This window comes from Giraffa tippelskirchi, chromosome 8, assembly GCF_054371585.1.
Source record: "Giraffa tippelskirchi isolate mGirTip1 chromosome 8, T2T-mGirTip1v1.2.pri, whole genome shotgun sequence".
In the NCBI taxonomy this organism is placed as follows: Eukaryota; Metazoa; Chordata; class Mammalia; order Artiodactyla; family Giraffidae; genus Giraffa; species Giraffa tippelskirchi.
The window spans coordinates 113,821,445-113,836,705 of NC_137282.1; the positions used below are offsets into that span (position 1 = coordinate 113,821,445).

Genomic DNA, 15,261 nt, shown 5'->3' on the forward strand with positions numbered 1-15,261 from the left:
TTGCCTTCTTGGAGTGTGAGTGCTAAGTCTTTCAGTGGTGTCAGACTCTTTGCAATCCTACGGACTGTAGCACCCCAGGCTCCTCTGTCCATGGGATTCTCCAGGCAAGAATACTGGAGTGGGTTGCCATTTCCTCCTCCAGGGGATTTTCCCGACTCAGGGATGGAACCCGAGTCCACTAGTGCACCTGGGAAGCCCACCTCCTCCGTAATATGAGTCAACCAGCTTTTCCCCCCACAGCTGGCCTGAGAATTCAAAGAGAAATTATTTTTTTACAAAACAGGAGGCACTGGGCCAGGCATGGAGTAAGTGCTCCAAATTTGGGAATCAGTGTCCTTGTTAACAAGCATCCACTGTCCCTCCCTCATTCACCACCCTCTTACCCGGTTTTGCTGCTATTATTGTCATTATACCACACTTGCGTGTTGGAGGTGGGGGGCTCTTTTCTTGCTCCTCCTTGAATACCCATGGCTTTGAGGTAAGTTGACAACTGCCAATATTTATAGTGCCACTGACTTCACATGCGCTTAATCCTGAAGACAGCCCCGCTTGGTAGGCAGCAGTGCTAGGCCCATTTTATAGATGAAGAAACTGAGGCCAGAGAGGTTAAGCCACTTGCCCAAGGTCACAGAGTCGCAGTTTGAACCCTGGAGTCCGGTCCTCAAATCCAGCGCCAGACCGCGGCTACCACAAGGGGTGAGGGAGAGAACGAAGCCACCAGTCAATCATGATCGCAGGGCGGACGCGCGCCCGTCCCCTCCCCCGACCGCGGGGGCTCAGCACCGGGACAAAGGCCCCGCGGCGGCCGGACGTCGGCCAGCCGGGTCCGAGCGCCGGGGGCCGGGCCCTTTAAGGGGGGCGGGCCGGCCGCGCGGGGGGCGGGCCGGGGGCGGGCCGGGGGCGGGCCGGGGGCGGGCGGCGGCGGCGGCCGGGCCGGAGGGCGCGCGGAGCGAAGGGCGGCGGCGGCGGCGGCGGCTCGCGCTCGGCCCGGGCTCCCGATCGCGGCGGCCCCTGGTTCCCGGCCCGCGGCGGCGCGCCCCCGCACCCCCCGCGCCCGCCCCCGGCCCCGCGGAGGAGCGGCCATGCCGCCGCGGCGCAGCATCGTGGAGGTGAAGGTGCTGGACGTGCAGAAGCGGCGGGTGCCCAACAAGCATTATGTGAGTGCCGCGCGGCCCCACGCCCCCTCGAGCCCGGGCCCCGTCGGGGGCGGCCGGGAGCCCCCCGGCTCTGAAAACTTCTGCCTCCTGCTCTTCCTCCCCCGGCGCCCCTGCTGTCCCCCGCCGCCCTGCTGCCGCGCGGCCCGGGTCTCCCGGCTCCTCCCTCTCCCCTCCCCCTCCTCCCTTTTGCCCTGTTCAGCTCCTCCACCCTGTCCTCGGGCATCGCCCCTCACTCGCCTCTTTGCGTGCCGTCTCCCCGTTTCCCTCTCCCTCTTGTCCCCCCTAGTCCCTTCCTTCCCATCCGTGGAAAAGTCTGGCCCCAGCCGGTGTAGGGAACGGGAGGCTGAGAGAGAGGCGCCTGTTCTCAGGCCGCCCGCCCTGTCCCTCCTTGTCCGGAGGCGCTCACACCCGCAGTGCCCAGCCACAGGTAGCCCCGCCGGGGATCGCCAAGTTGGCCCCGTCCTTCTGGAAGAGGCAGCCTGAAGTCTCTGAGAATGGATCCTTTCAGTGCCTGCACCATGAGAAGGTTTTTGGGGTTTTTTTTTTTGGCCCCTTCTCTCCAATAACTTCTGTTTAAAAATGTATGAAAGTTTTTTCCTGGTATCTCCCTGGCAAAATGAGAACTTGTTTAGAGTTGGCGAGGACTTGAGAAAATGGGCCGGTGGTCTTATTTTGCAGATAGGAAGGTTGAGACTCTGGGAGGCATTGGCTTCTGGAACAAGGCTGAGCTGCGTTTGGCTTTTCCCTGCTTCTGGAAGATGTGCCTGGGGTGGCCGGTGACACCTCCCCCCCCTCCCCCAGATGGGAATGGGTTCCCTCACCAGCCTAGGAGCTCGATCTGTGGTTTCAGAGTGCCCTGGGAGGTCCTTAGAGGTTCTAGATAGGGGGCTAGTGGGGCTGGGGGTGCTGGGCCCAGGTGAGGCCTTGGGGAGGCCTCTCTGCAGGAGGGAAGGGGGCTCTGGTGTCTCTGGTGGTGAGAAGGGGGCAGTGGCAGCGCCTAGCTGCAGAGAAGTTAACCAGGAAGGGAAAAAAGAGCAAGAGGGAGGGAAAAAAAAAATCCTAACAAAGAAGTGTAGAACAATAAAGAGCAAGGGGCGTTGGCTGGCTAAATTCAGCTCCTTGACATCTCTGCAAGTCCTCTTTGGGTCTCTTTTCTTAAGAGGCTCCTTCTTTTAAGACAGATCTACATGCTCTCCACGGATAGTCTACACAATTCTGAAAGGAGATAGCCCAGAATCCGCTCTGCACTCCCTACGAGAAAGGGTGTGCTGTGTGAGCCTGTATTGTTATTGGCTGGGCAGCCAGTTATTCAAGCCTTAGCCAGGCGGTGGGAAGCTATTTCCTGGACCTGTGGCATCTTTAAATAGAGTGAAGTTTCCCTTGATTCCATAGCTAGGTTAAATTGTCTTTTTTTTAATTCCTTATTTTTTTTTTTAAACTGTTTCAAATGCTGCCAAGTCTCGGTTTCTTGTTTGAGCTTGTTGACTGTGTCACTGAGGTGCCTCTTTGGTACAAAGACAGTTTTTACCAACTTGGCAACAGGGGGGAAGTCCGAAAGTCCCCACGCTGCCTGCCCCCAGATCTGTGAGCCTGGAACACCAGAATACATACAGCCACCAAGAGCTGGGCATCATCGTCCACTCGCCTGTTCTCTCCTATCACATCAGGTGCAGATTCTTAATTAAGCCCACTTGACAGATGGGAAAACTAAGGCTCAGAAAGGTGAGGTCCTGTGCCTGAGGTCACCATCAGGGCCACAGCAGGAATGTAAACCCAAGTCTATTCAACACCTGAAAGTGTTTTCCACCAGGCCACACCGTTTTTGCAAATTTCATGCCCCATAGTTTCCCTAAGCAGACTCCCCTCAAACAATAGGAAATCTGCCATCATTTGTGATCACTCTGAGGCTTTTCATTCTCTGCTTAGATCCCTCCCTGCCAGTTTTTTGGAGGTTCTGCAGCTCTGAAGGGCATCTTTCTAAGCCTTCAACCACTTTTTAGGGGCCCCTTCAGATAAATCTCTACATATTAACATGAATTTCAGTTCAAATCTTGGCATCACAACTTGCTGCCTGTGTGACCTTGGTTTCCTCACCTGTAAAATGGGGGTAATGGTGCCCGCTTCTTAGGGGGAGGGACCTTGTGGCTGGGAGGGTTGACATCCATAACCGCTAGCCGTCTGCCTCCCTGCCCCGTGGCATCTGTGTCACTCTGGTTTGGGAACATGCCGACGTCATGTGAGGAGGATTTCACCGAGAATTTGTTTTTCTGCATGTGGGTTTAGTCACTCTTGTGATTCAAAAGGGCCCCCTCCCTTCCAGCCAGGCTTTCGGGTTCATTAGATGAAGAGGGGCGGCGGGCTGAACTGAAGCCTGAGTCATCCATGGGAACAGAGAAAATTAAGTGCCTTGATGGCAAGAAACCCACCAGAAACTGCCAGTGATCCCCACTCATGTTCTCAAGTCATACCTGCCTCCTCCACTCTGGGAAGAACTGGGATGGAGGTAGCTATTGGCATGAGCCTGAACTTTTTCCCCACGTAGTATCCTCTTATCTGAAGCTGGCCCAGCCACTCTGGAGAGAGCATGAGCGGGGGAGTTGGACAGTCGTGGGCCCTGCCACTTCCTGCTGTGTGATCTTGAGCTGGTTTGCCTCTGTTTACCTCTCTGAGCCCCACCTTCTATATCTGAAAGTTGTAAATACGGCTGCTTTCCTCTAGAGCAGAATTTCTAAACCTTCACACTGTCGATATTTGGGGCCAGATCATTCTTTGTTGTCGGGGGCTGGTCCTGTGCATTGTAGCGTGTTCAGCAGCATCTCTAGTTTCTACCCCCTAGATGCCCGTAGCATCCCCCTCCCTAATTATAACAACCGAAAATGTCCCCACAGATGTCCCCCAACCTCTAACCCCCTGCCTCAACCACTCCATGAGAATATACATGTCACTTATGGAGGGTTCCCCACCACCCGCTCCCCGTTTGCAGCTACTTCATCTCCACTCCTCATCGCTCGGTTGCCTGAAAAAGAAAAAGCTGTAGGTGCTGTAGATCCCCAGCTGCACCCGGAGCTCAGGGCTGCCCGTCAGGACTGGGCTACTTGTTCCACCTGACACGGCATCTTCTCCATAACCAAGGTGGCGTCTTTGTCAGGCCTGGTCCCAGCCTCCTCCACCTTGTGGGCAGAGACATCATCAGTGGGCCCAAGGGCAGAGCCAGAGGCCACATTTGGAGAATTCAGGGACAGAACCCCCCAGGGCCTCTGAGATCCCAGTGGGTGGGTAGGGATCATTGTTGACAATAATATCAACAGTCTTATCATTTGGAGAGGACTTCCCTGGAGCCACTGCCCGCTGTCTGTTGGCCTTTCTCTGCTGGCACCTATGCAGGCTTTCTGAGTGAATGGAAAGGGGGCTTTCGTGTGTGACACCTTGGGAGACCTCCCAGCTAGGTTCTCTTCCAGCTTGAGGGGAGAAGGATGTGCTCCCGGTAGGTTTTGCAGGTTTTATTTGAATTGCCCCAGTTCCGGCACTGGAGAGGGATGTACAGAAGCCTTGGGGTTAGAAAAAAAGTCTCTGTTAGCAGGGGCCAGGAGACACAGGCTTGCTCTGTCTTGAGATCTTTAGATGTTAAGAAGAACAAGATGCTAGGAGTAGTTATAGAAGCAATAATCTTAATAGCTGAAATTTAATCTGTTGTGGGCCAGGCACTAGATGAACTCTCTCTGTGTACATATTTAGTCATCAGCGTGGCCCTTTTAAATAAGTACTTTTCTATTATACTAATACATAATTTCAAATATACAGATACATAGAATGAGTTAAAGATCTATCTACCATCCAGCTGTCAGATCTTTACATTTTGCCGTATTCAAGTCATTTTTATTTTTTAAGAAATAAAATATTGCAGCTGCAAAGCCCCCTGTTTATTCATCCCAACAAGCTCCCCTACGAAACAAAACACAGTATCCTACATTGGGTGCTTGTCATTCCCGTGCACATTTTAAAAGTAACCAACAGACATGGTTTTTTTAATCCACTAGCTTTATTGAGGTATGATTTACATACCATAAATTCACCCGTTGTAAGTATACGGTTGGCTTATTTTTTAAAGAAACGTATAGAGCTGTGCAGCCATCATCTCAATCCAGCTTTATCATGTTTTCATCACTCCCAGAAAGATCCCTTGTGCCCTGTGGCAATCACTCCCCTTGCCACCTAGGCCCCGTGTACCTTTTAATGTTCTTACCTTTTCAACACTCCCCAGGATCTTATACGGAAAGTTTTAAAACTGTACAAAAACGTACTTTTGAGATCTATGTTGGGATATGTAGCTCCAGTTCATTTCAATTGCTGCTTCAAATTCCATTTATGAATATGTTTGTGTTGATTCATGCTCCTGGAGGAGACTTTTAGAATGCTTTTTTTTAGCTGCTTTGTACATACAGCTCAGTATGGGTCAGATCCAGGCTCAGACCCAGCTTACTGGGTCTTGGGCTTTGTGCATTTTCACCTGTGCATTCAATGTCCCTGGGAGCGGTGTCTGTGTGTCTCTTTGCTCTGGGTCCTTGCTAACACTCTGAATTGTCAGACTTCTTGTTGTTGTTTCGTTGCTAAGTCGTGTCTGACTCTTGTGACCCCATGGACTGCAGCATGCCAGGGTTCTGTGTCCTTCACTATCCCCTGGAGTTTGCTCAGATTCATGTCCATTGAGTCAGTGTTGCTATCTAACCATATCATCCTCTGCTGCCCACTTCTCCTCCTGCCTTCAATCTTTCCCAGCATCAGGGTCTTTTTCAATGAGTCAGCTTTTCGAATCAGGTGGCCAAAGTATTGGAGCTTCAGCTTCAGTATCCGTCCTTCCAATGAATATTCAGGGTTGATTTCCTTTAGGATTGACTGGTTTGATCTCCTTACCATCCAAGGGACTCTTCAAGAGTCTTCTCCAGCACCACGAATCAAAAACATCAGTTTGGTGCTCAGCCTTTATGGTCCAACTCTCACATCCCCTACATGACTACTGGAAAAACCATAGCTGTGACTTTTTAGTGGGTACAGAATAGTATCTCATACAATGTTTGTTTGCATTTCCCTGCTCACTAGTAAAGTTAAGCATCTTTTCACACCTTTCTCAGCCATTTGAGTTTCCTCTTCTGTGAATTAATTGCTTGTTTTATCTTTTATCCCCTTTTTCAGTATGTTGAGTTATTGGTTTTCTATTAATTTGTAGGATTTATTTATGCACTTGGGATCCTGGTCCTGCAGATAGTGATGTTGGTGTCCCTGTTTTCCCCTTGAGACCAGAGGTTCAGAACGGTGCAGGCACCTGAGGTCACGCAGCAAAGCGTGGCAGGGTGGGGATTGATGGATGTGCACTCAGCAGCCCTGTGATCCCACCCCTGAGCCAAGTGACCTTGGGTGGATCATTTAAGCCTCCAGGCCCCAGCTTCTGCATCCTGGCCCTTCCTCATCTCACTGTCTGTCTAGCCTGGATTGACGAAGCACAGGCTGCTGCCAGCCCTTAGTCATTCTCACCCCAGGAAAGCTCTGGGTTGATTGTGCCCCTGGAGTGATGGGTTGGCAGACCCTGTGCCCCTGGCTTTGAGACCTCCTTCCTCACTTGCCAGGCTCTAAGAGCCAAGGGTCTCTCCTCTGAGCAGCCGACTTTTGCGGGACGAATCATGCCCATATGAGGCATTATCAGCATTCTTGTTTCAGTCTATGGGAGGCCACTGGCTGGCAGGCTCAGTGGTCTGGAACGAGCTGTGAATCTGCTGCCCAAATTAGCTACATTCCGTTTTCCAGCCTCCCCCGCCCCTCCCCGCAGACATCCTGGCACCCCATTTTGCAGAAACATGCAGGGCAGGCCAACAAACTTGAGTGAAAAGAACTTGGGCGTCAGAGACAAACATTTCTGCCTTCAAGTTCTGCATGGTCTCGGGTGACTCACTCAACCTCAAGCCTCAGTTTCTGTATCTGTAAAATGAGGACAGTGTCACCCTGCTAGGACAATTGTGTGCTTGTTTAGATGATGTAGGCACTCAGTCCATTCTCCATCCCTCCTGCCGAGGGGTGAGTGCCAGCTCCTAGCACATTTCTTACGGATGCACCGTTGCTTCATGAAGGAAGGACCTGGCTCTGAGCCCCCTTCATGAGCTCCTAACCTGGGTGACCTCGCACAGCACCTCCCCGAGGATCTGTGAAATCGGAGCAGTGATAGTGCTTACCTACAGGCACATGGTACTTCTCACACACTGCCGAGCCTGATGCCTCCTGTAGAAAAGGCACTCGATCATTGGCCGTCGTGAAAACTAGAAAACTAGTATTAATGATAGTAATTGCCATGACCCACGTCTCTGCCTCTCTCCTGCCTACTGCCCTGGGGGCCTGCGGAGTGTCTTCTCTGCTGCTGCCCCAGGCAGGACCCTTGCTGCCCTGAGAGAGGCCCACGAGCAAGGCAGAGCCCACCTGCCTTCCGTATAGGTGGGTTTTACACCCTGTCTGTGGCACACAGAGTTAGTGCCCTCAGCAGACGTTAAGGCCCTCGGGTAGGTTTGTTTTGTTTGTTTGTTTGTTTCAATGGCTGTTGACCTTGTCAGCCATGCTGTGCCACCCTGCTCCCTCCGGTCCATGGTTGCAAGGAGCCAGGCCCTCACCTCACCTGCCAGGTCATCCTCAGCCTGCCAGTCATACCCTGGACTCCTGCACTTGTCTGAAGATCCAAGGGGGTGAGACTATCATATCTTTGTATTTACTTAAATGTCACTTTAGCTCAGACTTTGAATTAGTGCCATTCCTTGCTTCTGGTAAGTAAAGAAAGTGCACCAAATGGCCTGGATTCAAATCCTGGCCCTGGCACCTACCTACAGTGTCACTTCAGACAAATTAATTACTCACCTTTTCTGCACCTCATCTCTGTTTTCTCATCTGTAAAGTGGGAATAATAATGATAGTTGCAATTTCATTGGGCTGATGTGAGGACGAAATGGTCCTGGCACAGAAATAAGGGCTTAATAGCTATGAGCTATATTTGACTGTGTGGGTCACAATAAACTGTGGAAAATTCTGAAAGAGATGGGAATACCAGACTATCTGACCTGTCTCTTGAGAAACCTGTATGCAGGTCAGGAAGCAACAGTGAGAACTGGACGTGGAACAACAGACTGGTTCCAAATAGGAAAAGGAGTACGTCAAGGCTGTATATTGTCACCCTGCTTATTTAACTTATATGCAGAGTACATCATGAGAAACGCTGGGCTGGAAGAAACACAAGCTGGAATCAAGATTGCCGGGAGAAATATCAATAACCTCAGATATGCGGATGACACCACCTTTATGGCAGAAAGCGAAGAACTAAAGAGCCTCTTGATGAAAGGGAAAGAGGAGAGTGAAAAAGTTGGCTTAAAGCTCAACGTTCAGAAAACTAAGATCATGGCATCTGGTCCCATCACTTCATGGCAAATAAATAGGGAAACAGTGAAAACAGTGTCAGACTTTATTTTTTGGGGCTCCAAAATCACTGCTGATGGTGATTGCAGCCATGAAATTAAAAGACGCTTAGTCCTTGGAAGAAAGGTTCTGACCAACCTAGATAGCATATTTAAAAGCAGAGACATTACTTTGCCAACAAAGGTCCGTCTAGTCAAGGCTATGGTTTTTCCAGTGGTCATGTATGGATGTGAGAGTTGGACGGTGAAGAAAGCTGAGCGCCGCAGAATTGATGCTTTTGAACTATGGTGTTGGAGAAGACTCTTGAGAGTCCCTTGGACTGCAAGGAGATCCAACCAGACCATCCTAAAGGAGATCAGTCCTGGGTGTTCATTGAAAGGACTGATGTTGAAGCTGAAACTCCAACACTTTGGCCACCTCATGCGAAGAGCTGACTCAATGGAAAAGACCCTAATGCTGGGAAGGATTGGGGGCAGGAGGAGAAGGGGACGACAGAGGATGAGATGGTTGGATGGCATCACCGACTCGATGGACTTGGGTTTGGGTAAACTCCGGGAGTTGGTGATGGACAGGGAGGCCTGGCGTGCTGCAATTCATGGGGTCGCAAAGAGTCGGACACGACTGAGCGACTGAACTGAACTGGTATTAGTAGTGTACAGACTTAGTATCATTTATGATAGTAAAAGTTGGAAACCATTTAAACACCTATCAGTAGAGAATTAGATAAATAAAACATCCTATAACCACAAGCTACAAAGAGCTAGAATACCATCAAGATGGCAAAAGTGTGTTCCATCTTCTGTCATGGGAATGTAAAATAGTAAAAGCAGGTGGCAAAACCAGTGGCAAAACCACGTGCTCAGACTGACTCCCACCTGGTTTCAAATGAAAGCTGAAAATATGCGTCTGTGAAAGCACAGAAGCATAGCTGATAAAATGTATGTCACTTTCTTTTTGCTCATCTGTGCATTTCTCTGTTTTCCAAATGTTCTGTGGAGAACCCATATTCCTGTTTTTAGTTAAAAATTAAAAAAACAGCAAATGCTCATTTTAAAAGAGAAGCAGTGCCAGCCAGCCAAGCGGCTCCAGCCAGGTTCCCACATCCCTGCCCCCCTGTCCTGTCCTGAAGCAGCAGAATTCTCCAGCTCCTCTGAGAGCCTGTACTCTCCAGACAGGCTCTGGCCTCCAAGACTCTCCCTCGACCCGTGCGGCGGAGTCAGGGCTCTGCATGTGGCTTTCCAATCCTTGAGCCTAAGAAGCGGCAAGAGATGAGTTCACAATTCCAAGAGGGAAGAAAGTCCAGAGCAGATGCTTTTCTGGTTGAAATGCTCCTTGCTCAGGAGCCAGGCCCTCTCCCCACTGGGGGCTGTGGGGTCTCCCACCAGTTGGCCAGTGAGAAGGAGCTGGTGCAGCTCCTCAGGGACTCTTATATCAGTAGTGCTTGTATCAGAATGGGTTGGAAAGACTTACAGGCTGGAGTTCAAGGGTCTGCACCATGAGGTCATAGGGGCACGAGAAAGGTCACTTAGGTTAGAGATGTGCCCCCACACCCCACACCCATGGACAAGTCCATTGGCTTGTCACCCATCCGGAGGTGCACAGGCGTCAACACACAGCAGGGGCATCACATGGCCAAAAAGGCCTAGCAGACTATTCCATGCATGGACACTCATCTCCTGTTGCAAACCGTGCCTGCATTTTTCCTTGAAGAAAGCTCTGGAAAGGCGAAAGGTCTTACTTGGTGGTGTGACTCAGTTTTCTCTTTCCCCTGGGAGGCCAGGGTCAGCTGCAGGTCACCGCAGCTACGAGAAAGGCAGCCGCCAGCTGAGCAGCCTGGCAGCCTGGTGGGCGCAAGTCGTGAGGCGTGAGCACCCTGGCCCACGGCGAGGAGGCTTCTTCAGAAGGCCGTGTGGCCGGAAGGTCGCGCGCATGACGTCTGCACCGAGGCTGGGCTCAGGGCTGGTTCTGTTATTCACTCACTCTTGGACCTGAGCCTTCTCCTCTGGGAAATGGGCAGCTTTGGTGGGGAAATTAAATGAGCTTTTGTGCAGAGTGCCTGAGGGTGCTGCTGGAATGGCTGTACCTTGGTGCTTCCTGGCCCAGAGTCGTGCCTAGAACTGGGGCCCTGGGGTCCCTCTCACAGAGCCCTTGTCGGTGGGGTCATCCAGACCAGGGTGGAGCTGGTATCCCTGCCCTCTGCTGGTTCGTGGGGACTGGCTGATGAGATAGACGGAAGGCCTGGGGCCTCCCACCGGTCGGCCAGTGGGGAGGAGCTGGTGCAGCTCCTCAGGAACTCTACCAGGAGCCCACAGGCCTGAGCTTTGCTGGAAGCCTTCCTTCTTTTGCCCCATTTTCCAAACTACAGGTGTTCTCTCCTCATACTTGCTGGCCCAGGTGCAGGCCCGCAGACAGGAGATGAACCCAAGCCTGGGACCTTTTTCATGTAGTGAAGGGACAAGGGACCAGAGGTGTATCGTGTGTGTGTGTGTGTGTGTGTGTGTGTGTGTGCGCGCGCCTAGCGGGTGGGGAGGCAGAGCTCTCCTGCCAGCTTTTGCAGGCCTCGCTCTGGCTGTCCCAGAGCTTAGGGCTGCCAAATTTACCAAAGAAAATACAGGATGCCCAGGGAAATTTGAATTTCAGATAAACATGCAATATTTGGGACATACTTATACTAAGCAATCATTCATTATTTATTTGAAATTCAAATTTCCCTGGGCATCCTGTGCTTGATCTGGCAAGACTGCTAAAACTCCCACTTTCAATAAGACAACTACCAAGAAACGTTCGTACTTTGTGATACTGACAATTCTTAAGAATTCACTGAATACTGGTAAATCCCTTCAGGGGCCAGGCACTTTTAAGCAAAGAGATGATACCCAGATGTGCAAAGCGGGGATTCAGTCCTCAAGGAGGTCAGTGTCCTTAGAGATAGATAGATGGCATTTTAGGACTAGTCTGGCACTGGAGAATGAGCAGGGGCCTGTGCCCTTGGATTCTGGGAAGCTGGATGTGGAGAAGGCAGCACGGCTGATCACATGGCATAGGAGGATGCTGCCAAGTGGGGAAGGGTAAAGGGACTTCAGGCAGAGAGAACAGAGGACAAGGAAGCTGCAACCCTGGCATCTGGCGTGTTTGAAAAAAGCAGGAGAGGTTGAGTGACGGAGATGGAGCTTGATGGGTGGCTGGGGGCCCCAGGGGTCTGGGGGCTTCTGACTGGGCCAAAACCCACAAAAGAATAAAAGCAAAGGGAACTCCCTGACAGTCCAGTGGTTAAGGCTCCACCCTATTGCTGCCAGGGGGCCTGAGTTCAATCCCTGGTTGGGGAACTAAAATCCCACAGGCCACATGGCACAGCGTAAATAAATAAACATAGATTCTGCCTTCAAGAAGGCCATGCTCCCCCCCTCTCACTACCCCCCACCCCCCACACACAGCCAGTGCTCAGAATCAGAGATGTCCCAAATGAAAGTTGCTGGAGAGGTCAGGAGGAGCTGGGACTCAAGGACACTCCCCCAGCTTGATGGGTGGGGGGCACACCTTTCACAGGAGAATGGAAGGGGCAGACACAGAACAAACCTGGGAGGCTAGAGGGAGAGAACACCTGTCCACGGGAGGACTGTGTGCAGACAGTAAAGATGAAGTTAGAGAGGGTGGGAGGGATGAGAAACATTAGAGGCGTCTATGAAAGCCAGGGGCGCTTCCCTGGTGGCTCAGCAGTAAAGAATCCACCTGCAGTGCAGGAGACATGGGTTCAATCCTTGTGTCGGGAAGATCCCCTGGAGACAGGGATGCAACCCACTCCAGTATTCTTGCCTGGAGAATCCCATGGACAGAGGAGCCTGGCAGGCTACAGTCCATGGGGTCACAAGTGGACATGACTTAGCAACTAAACCACCACCACCAACACCATGGGAGCCAGTAGGAATTCTGAAATTTGGGAGGGATTAAATAACTCTGGATTTGTTTGGTTCTCAAGACTTAAGAATCATTTATTGTTATTATTATTGAACAGCTTTCATTTACTTGAGTGCTTATTATATGCTCAAAAGCTTTTCATGCTTTATGTCATAGAATCTGAGCAGCAGTTCTGTGAGATAAGGAGTATTACTCAGGATTCTTGGGTAGCAAGTGACAGAAATGAACCTAGCTAACTTAAGCCAGAGAAAATGTATTGAATAAATGGCTCTGGCAGAACTGGCTTAGCCTCCAGTCACAGAAAGGACCTGGCCAGCTGGAGCCATCCAGGGAGTTGAAACGACCAACGGGCATCGGAGCATCACCAGAAGCAGGCACCTGCTCCATCCCTCAGTCCCTGCAGCCACTCATGAGTCCAGTTCCAGGGAGAGAGAAACTGATTGGCCCAGCCGGATCACCTGACCCTCCCTTGGTTAGGCAAGGGCGAGGTACTGTGATAGACAGCCCCACTGAAATTGCCAGTAGCTGTTGGAGGGGACTTAGGGTGCTGTGCTGCTGGAAGAAGTGGGGCATGGAGCCTGCATAGGTGGAAACAGTAGATGTCTGCTACACAGACACTGTTACTAGCCCATTTCACAAATATGGCAACTGAGGCTTAGATGAAGTACTCTGCCCAGGACCACACTTGGCTCAGCTGCCTGTCATTGAGTGTAAAGAATGGTACAGTCAACTCGCCACCACCTCCACCCCTCAGACTTACCTTTAAAGTACATAAGGATAAGATTTTCTGCTCTGCTTAATTAGGCAGAATTGCAGGGACCCCCCTGCCTGCTCCACTGACAAAGGAAGCCAGAAGCCCACACGGCGGCGTCAGCGTTTCCTCCTTCCCAGCCAAGGTGTGAATCAGCAGCCGGTGGCGTTGGGCCATCCTTGGCTGTCAGTCAGTTGCACAGATGTGGTTTATTGTCTGCCCCGGGCCAGGCCTGGCCCCAAGCCAAAGAGGGGCTGAGTTGACCAGGCAGCCTTTGTCCTCACAGAGGTCACCATCTGTTTAGAACGTGTCACTACAGTGTAAGGGCCGTGGTGGGGCCTGCTGTAGGGTCGTGGGGACAGGGCAAGGGTCCGAGGCCTGTCTTGCCCATGCCCTGCTAGGACAGAGAGGTGGCATTCTGAGCTGGGGTCCACAGGAGATGGGTGTTCCGGGACAAGGAGAGCCAACTAGCAAAGTTCTTAATATGGGTAGAATTTGGAGGGTCCTTGAACTTCGAAGGGGGAGGAGTACATGTTTATCATCAATAACCTCCAGTAGCAATTTAGCATTGCCTTCCTTTATGAAGACAGCGACCCTTGGATATTTACTAATGCCTGTGACTTTGTCACAGGTAGAAGTTCACAGGTATTTTCACATCACTTTACAGTTGTTGCATGGATCCCAGTAGATGATTTACACTTACCACTGCTTCAGAATCATGATGCTATTTGACCCACTGCTGGATTTAGTTACTTATTGCATTAATAAAGTGTGTGTCTATTCATTATCTTTTGAAACATTTTTATTCAATATTAGCTTCATTTGGAATGTTGCATGCTTTATTCATTTTTAAATTGTTTTGAGAAGGGGACCATAGATACTGTCAGATTGCCAAGGGGCTCCATGGCACATATACACAAAAAGATGAAAGACTTCTGTGTAGAAGTTTCAGAGTTTGGGCTTGGAAGTCAGGCGTCAGTTTGCCCTGGCCCTGCTACTGACTGGCTGAGTGTATGACCTTCATAAGTGACTTAACTTCTTTGTGCCTCAGGTTTTCCATCTGTAAAATGAGGGTAAGAATAGTACCTACTGTGGGTTATCTCCTGTAAAGGGTTTAGAGCAGTGCCTAGGACATAAAGTACTGAATAGTTACCTGTTAGTATTATATTTATCATCATCATCATCATTATCATTCCCTAACGAAGGATGTGCATTTTTAATAAGCAACCTTGGACGATGTGACTTGGGTGGTGTAGAATGACCACACTTTGAGAAACATTCTCTAAATGGACGTACCCCCTCCTAAAATTTAAAGGCAATATTCCCTGAAGATTTATGTATTCCGATATTTAGTAGTGTGGTATTAAAATAATATTGAAAATAACATCAGTGCTTATCATCAGAGACATGATTAAATAAATGGACTACTGAAGATCCTTCAAAAACTTTTCTCAAAGAATTTTTAATAAAATAGGGACTCGCTCACCGTGTAACACAAGTAAAAAGATTATATATACAATGTGATCTTAATTTCATAAACTAATATATAGAAAAAGGATCTGGGAAGAAATATGCCCAAAGCTTCATCTCTGGTGGTAAAAATGTGCATGCTTGTTAAGACCTCAGACTCTGCCATCAGACTTCATTACCAGCTGGATGGAACAGGTTACTTCACATACTGGATCTTACTTTCCACCACTGCTGAGTGGAAACAGTAATACAGTGTAGCCTCGTAGGAAACACACTGGAGACCATTGGTGGTTGTGAGCAATTGCATTGTTTTACATTGTATTATATTTTTATGTATTACCTCAGGTTTCTGTAGAGGTAGGACCCCAGAGTCAGGAAAGCTTCCTGAAGGGAAGGAGAAAGAGGGACCCTGCTTCCCCTGCTCCCTTTTTTCTGTCTCATAGACTTGTATATGAAGTCCCAAAAGCTGGTGAAAAAGTCCATACAGGGGTTCACATGAAGGCTAGGAGGAATAGTCTGCTGGGT

General features: G+C 50.3%; 1 protein-coding gene across 3 annotated transcripts in view; it reads left to right on the plus strand.

The window, feature by feature from the left end:
* Positions 1-920: 920 nt before the first annotated feature.
* Positions 921-15,261, plus strand: part of SH3PXD2B (SH3 and PX domains 2B) — a 117,295-nt gene continuing 102,954 nt past the window's right edge. For all 3 annotated transcript variants that reach the window (XM_081520705.1, XM_081520706.1, XM_081520707.1), the window contains exon 1: positions 921-1,157. In XM_081520705.1, coding sequence (XP_081376831.1) covers positions 1,083-1,157 — 75 coding nt within the window. In that variant the 5' untranslated portion in view covers positions 921-1,082. The remainder of the gene's footprint in view (positions 1,158-15,261) is intronic.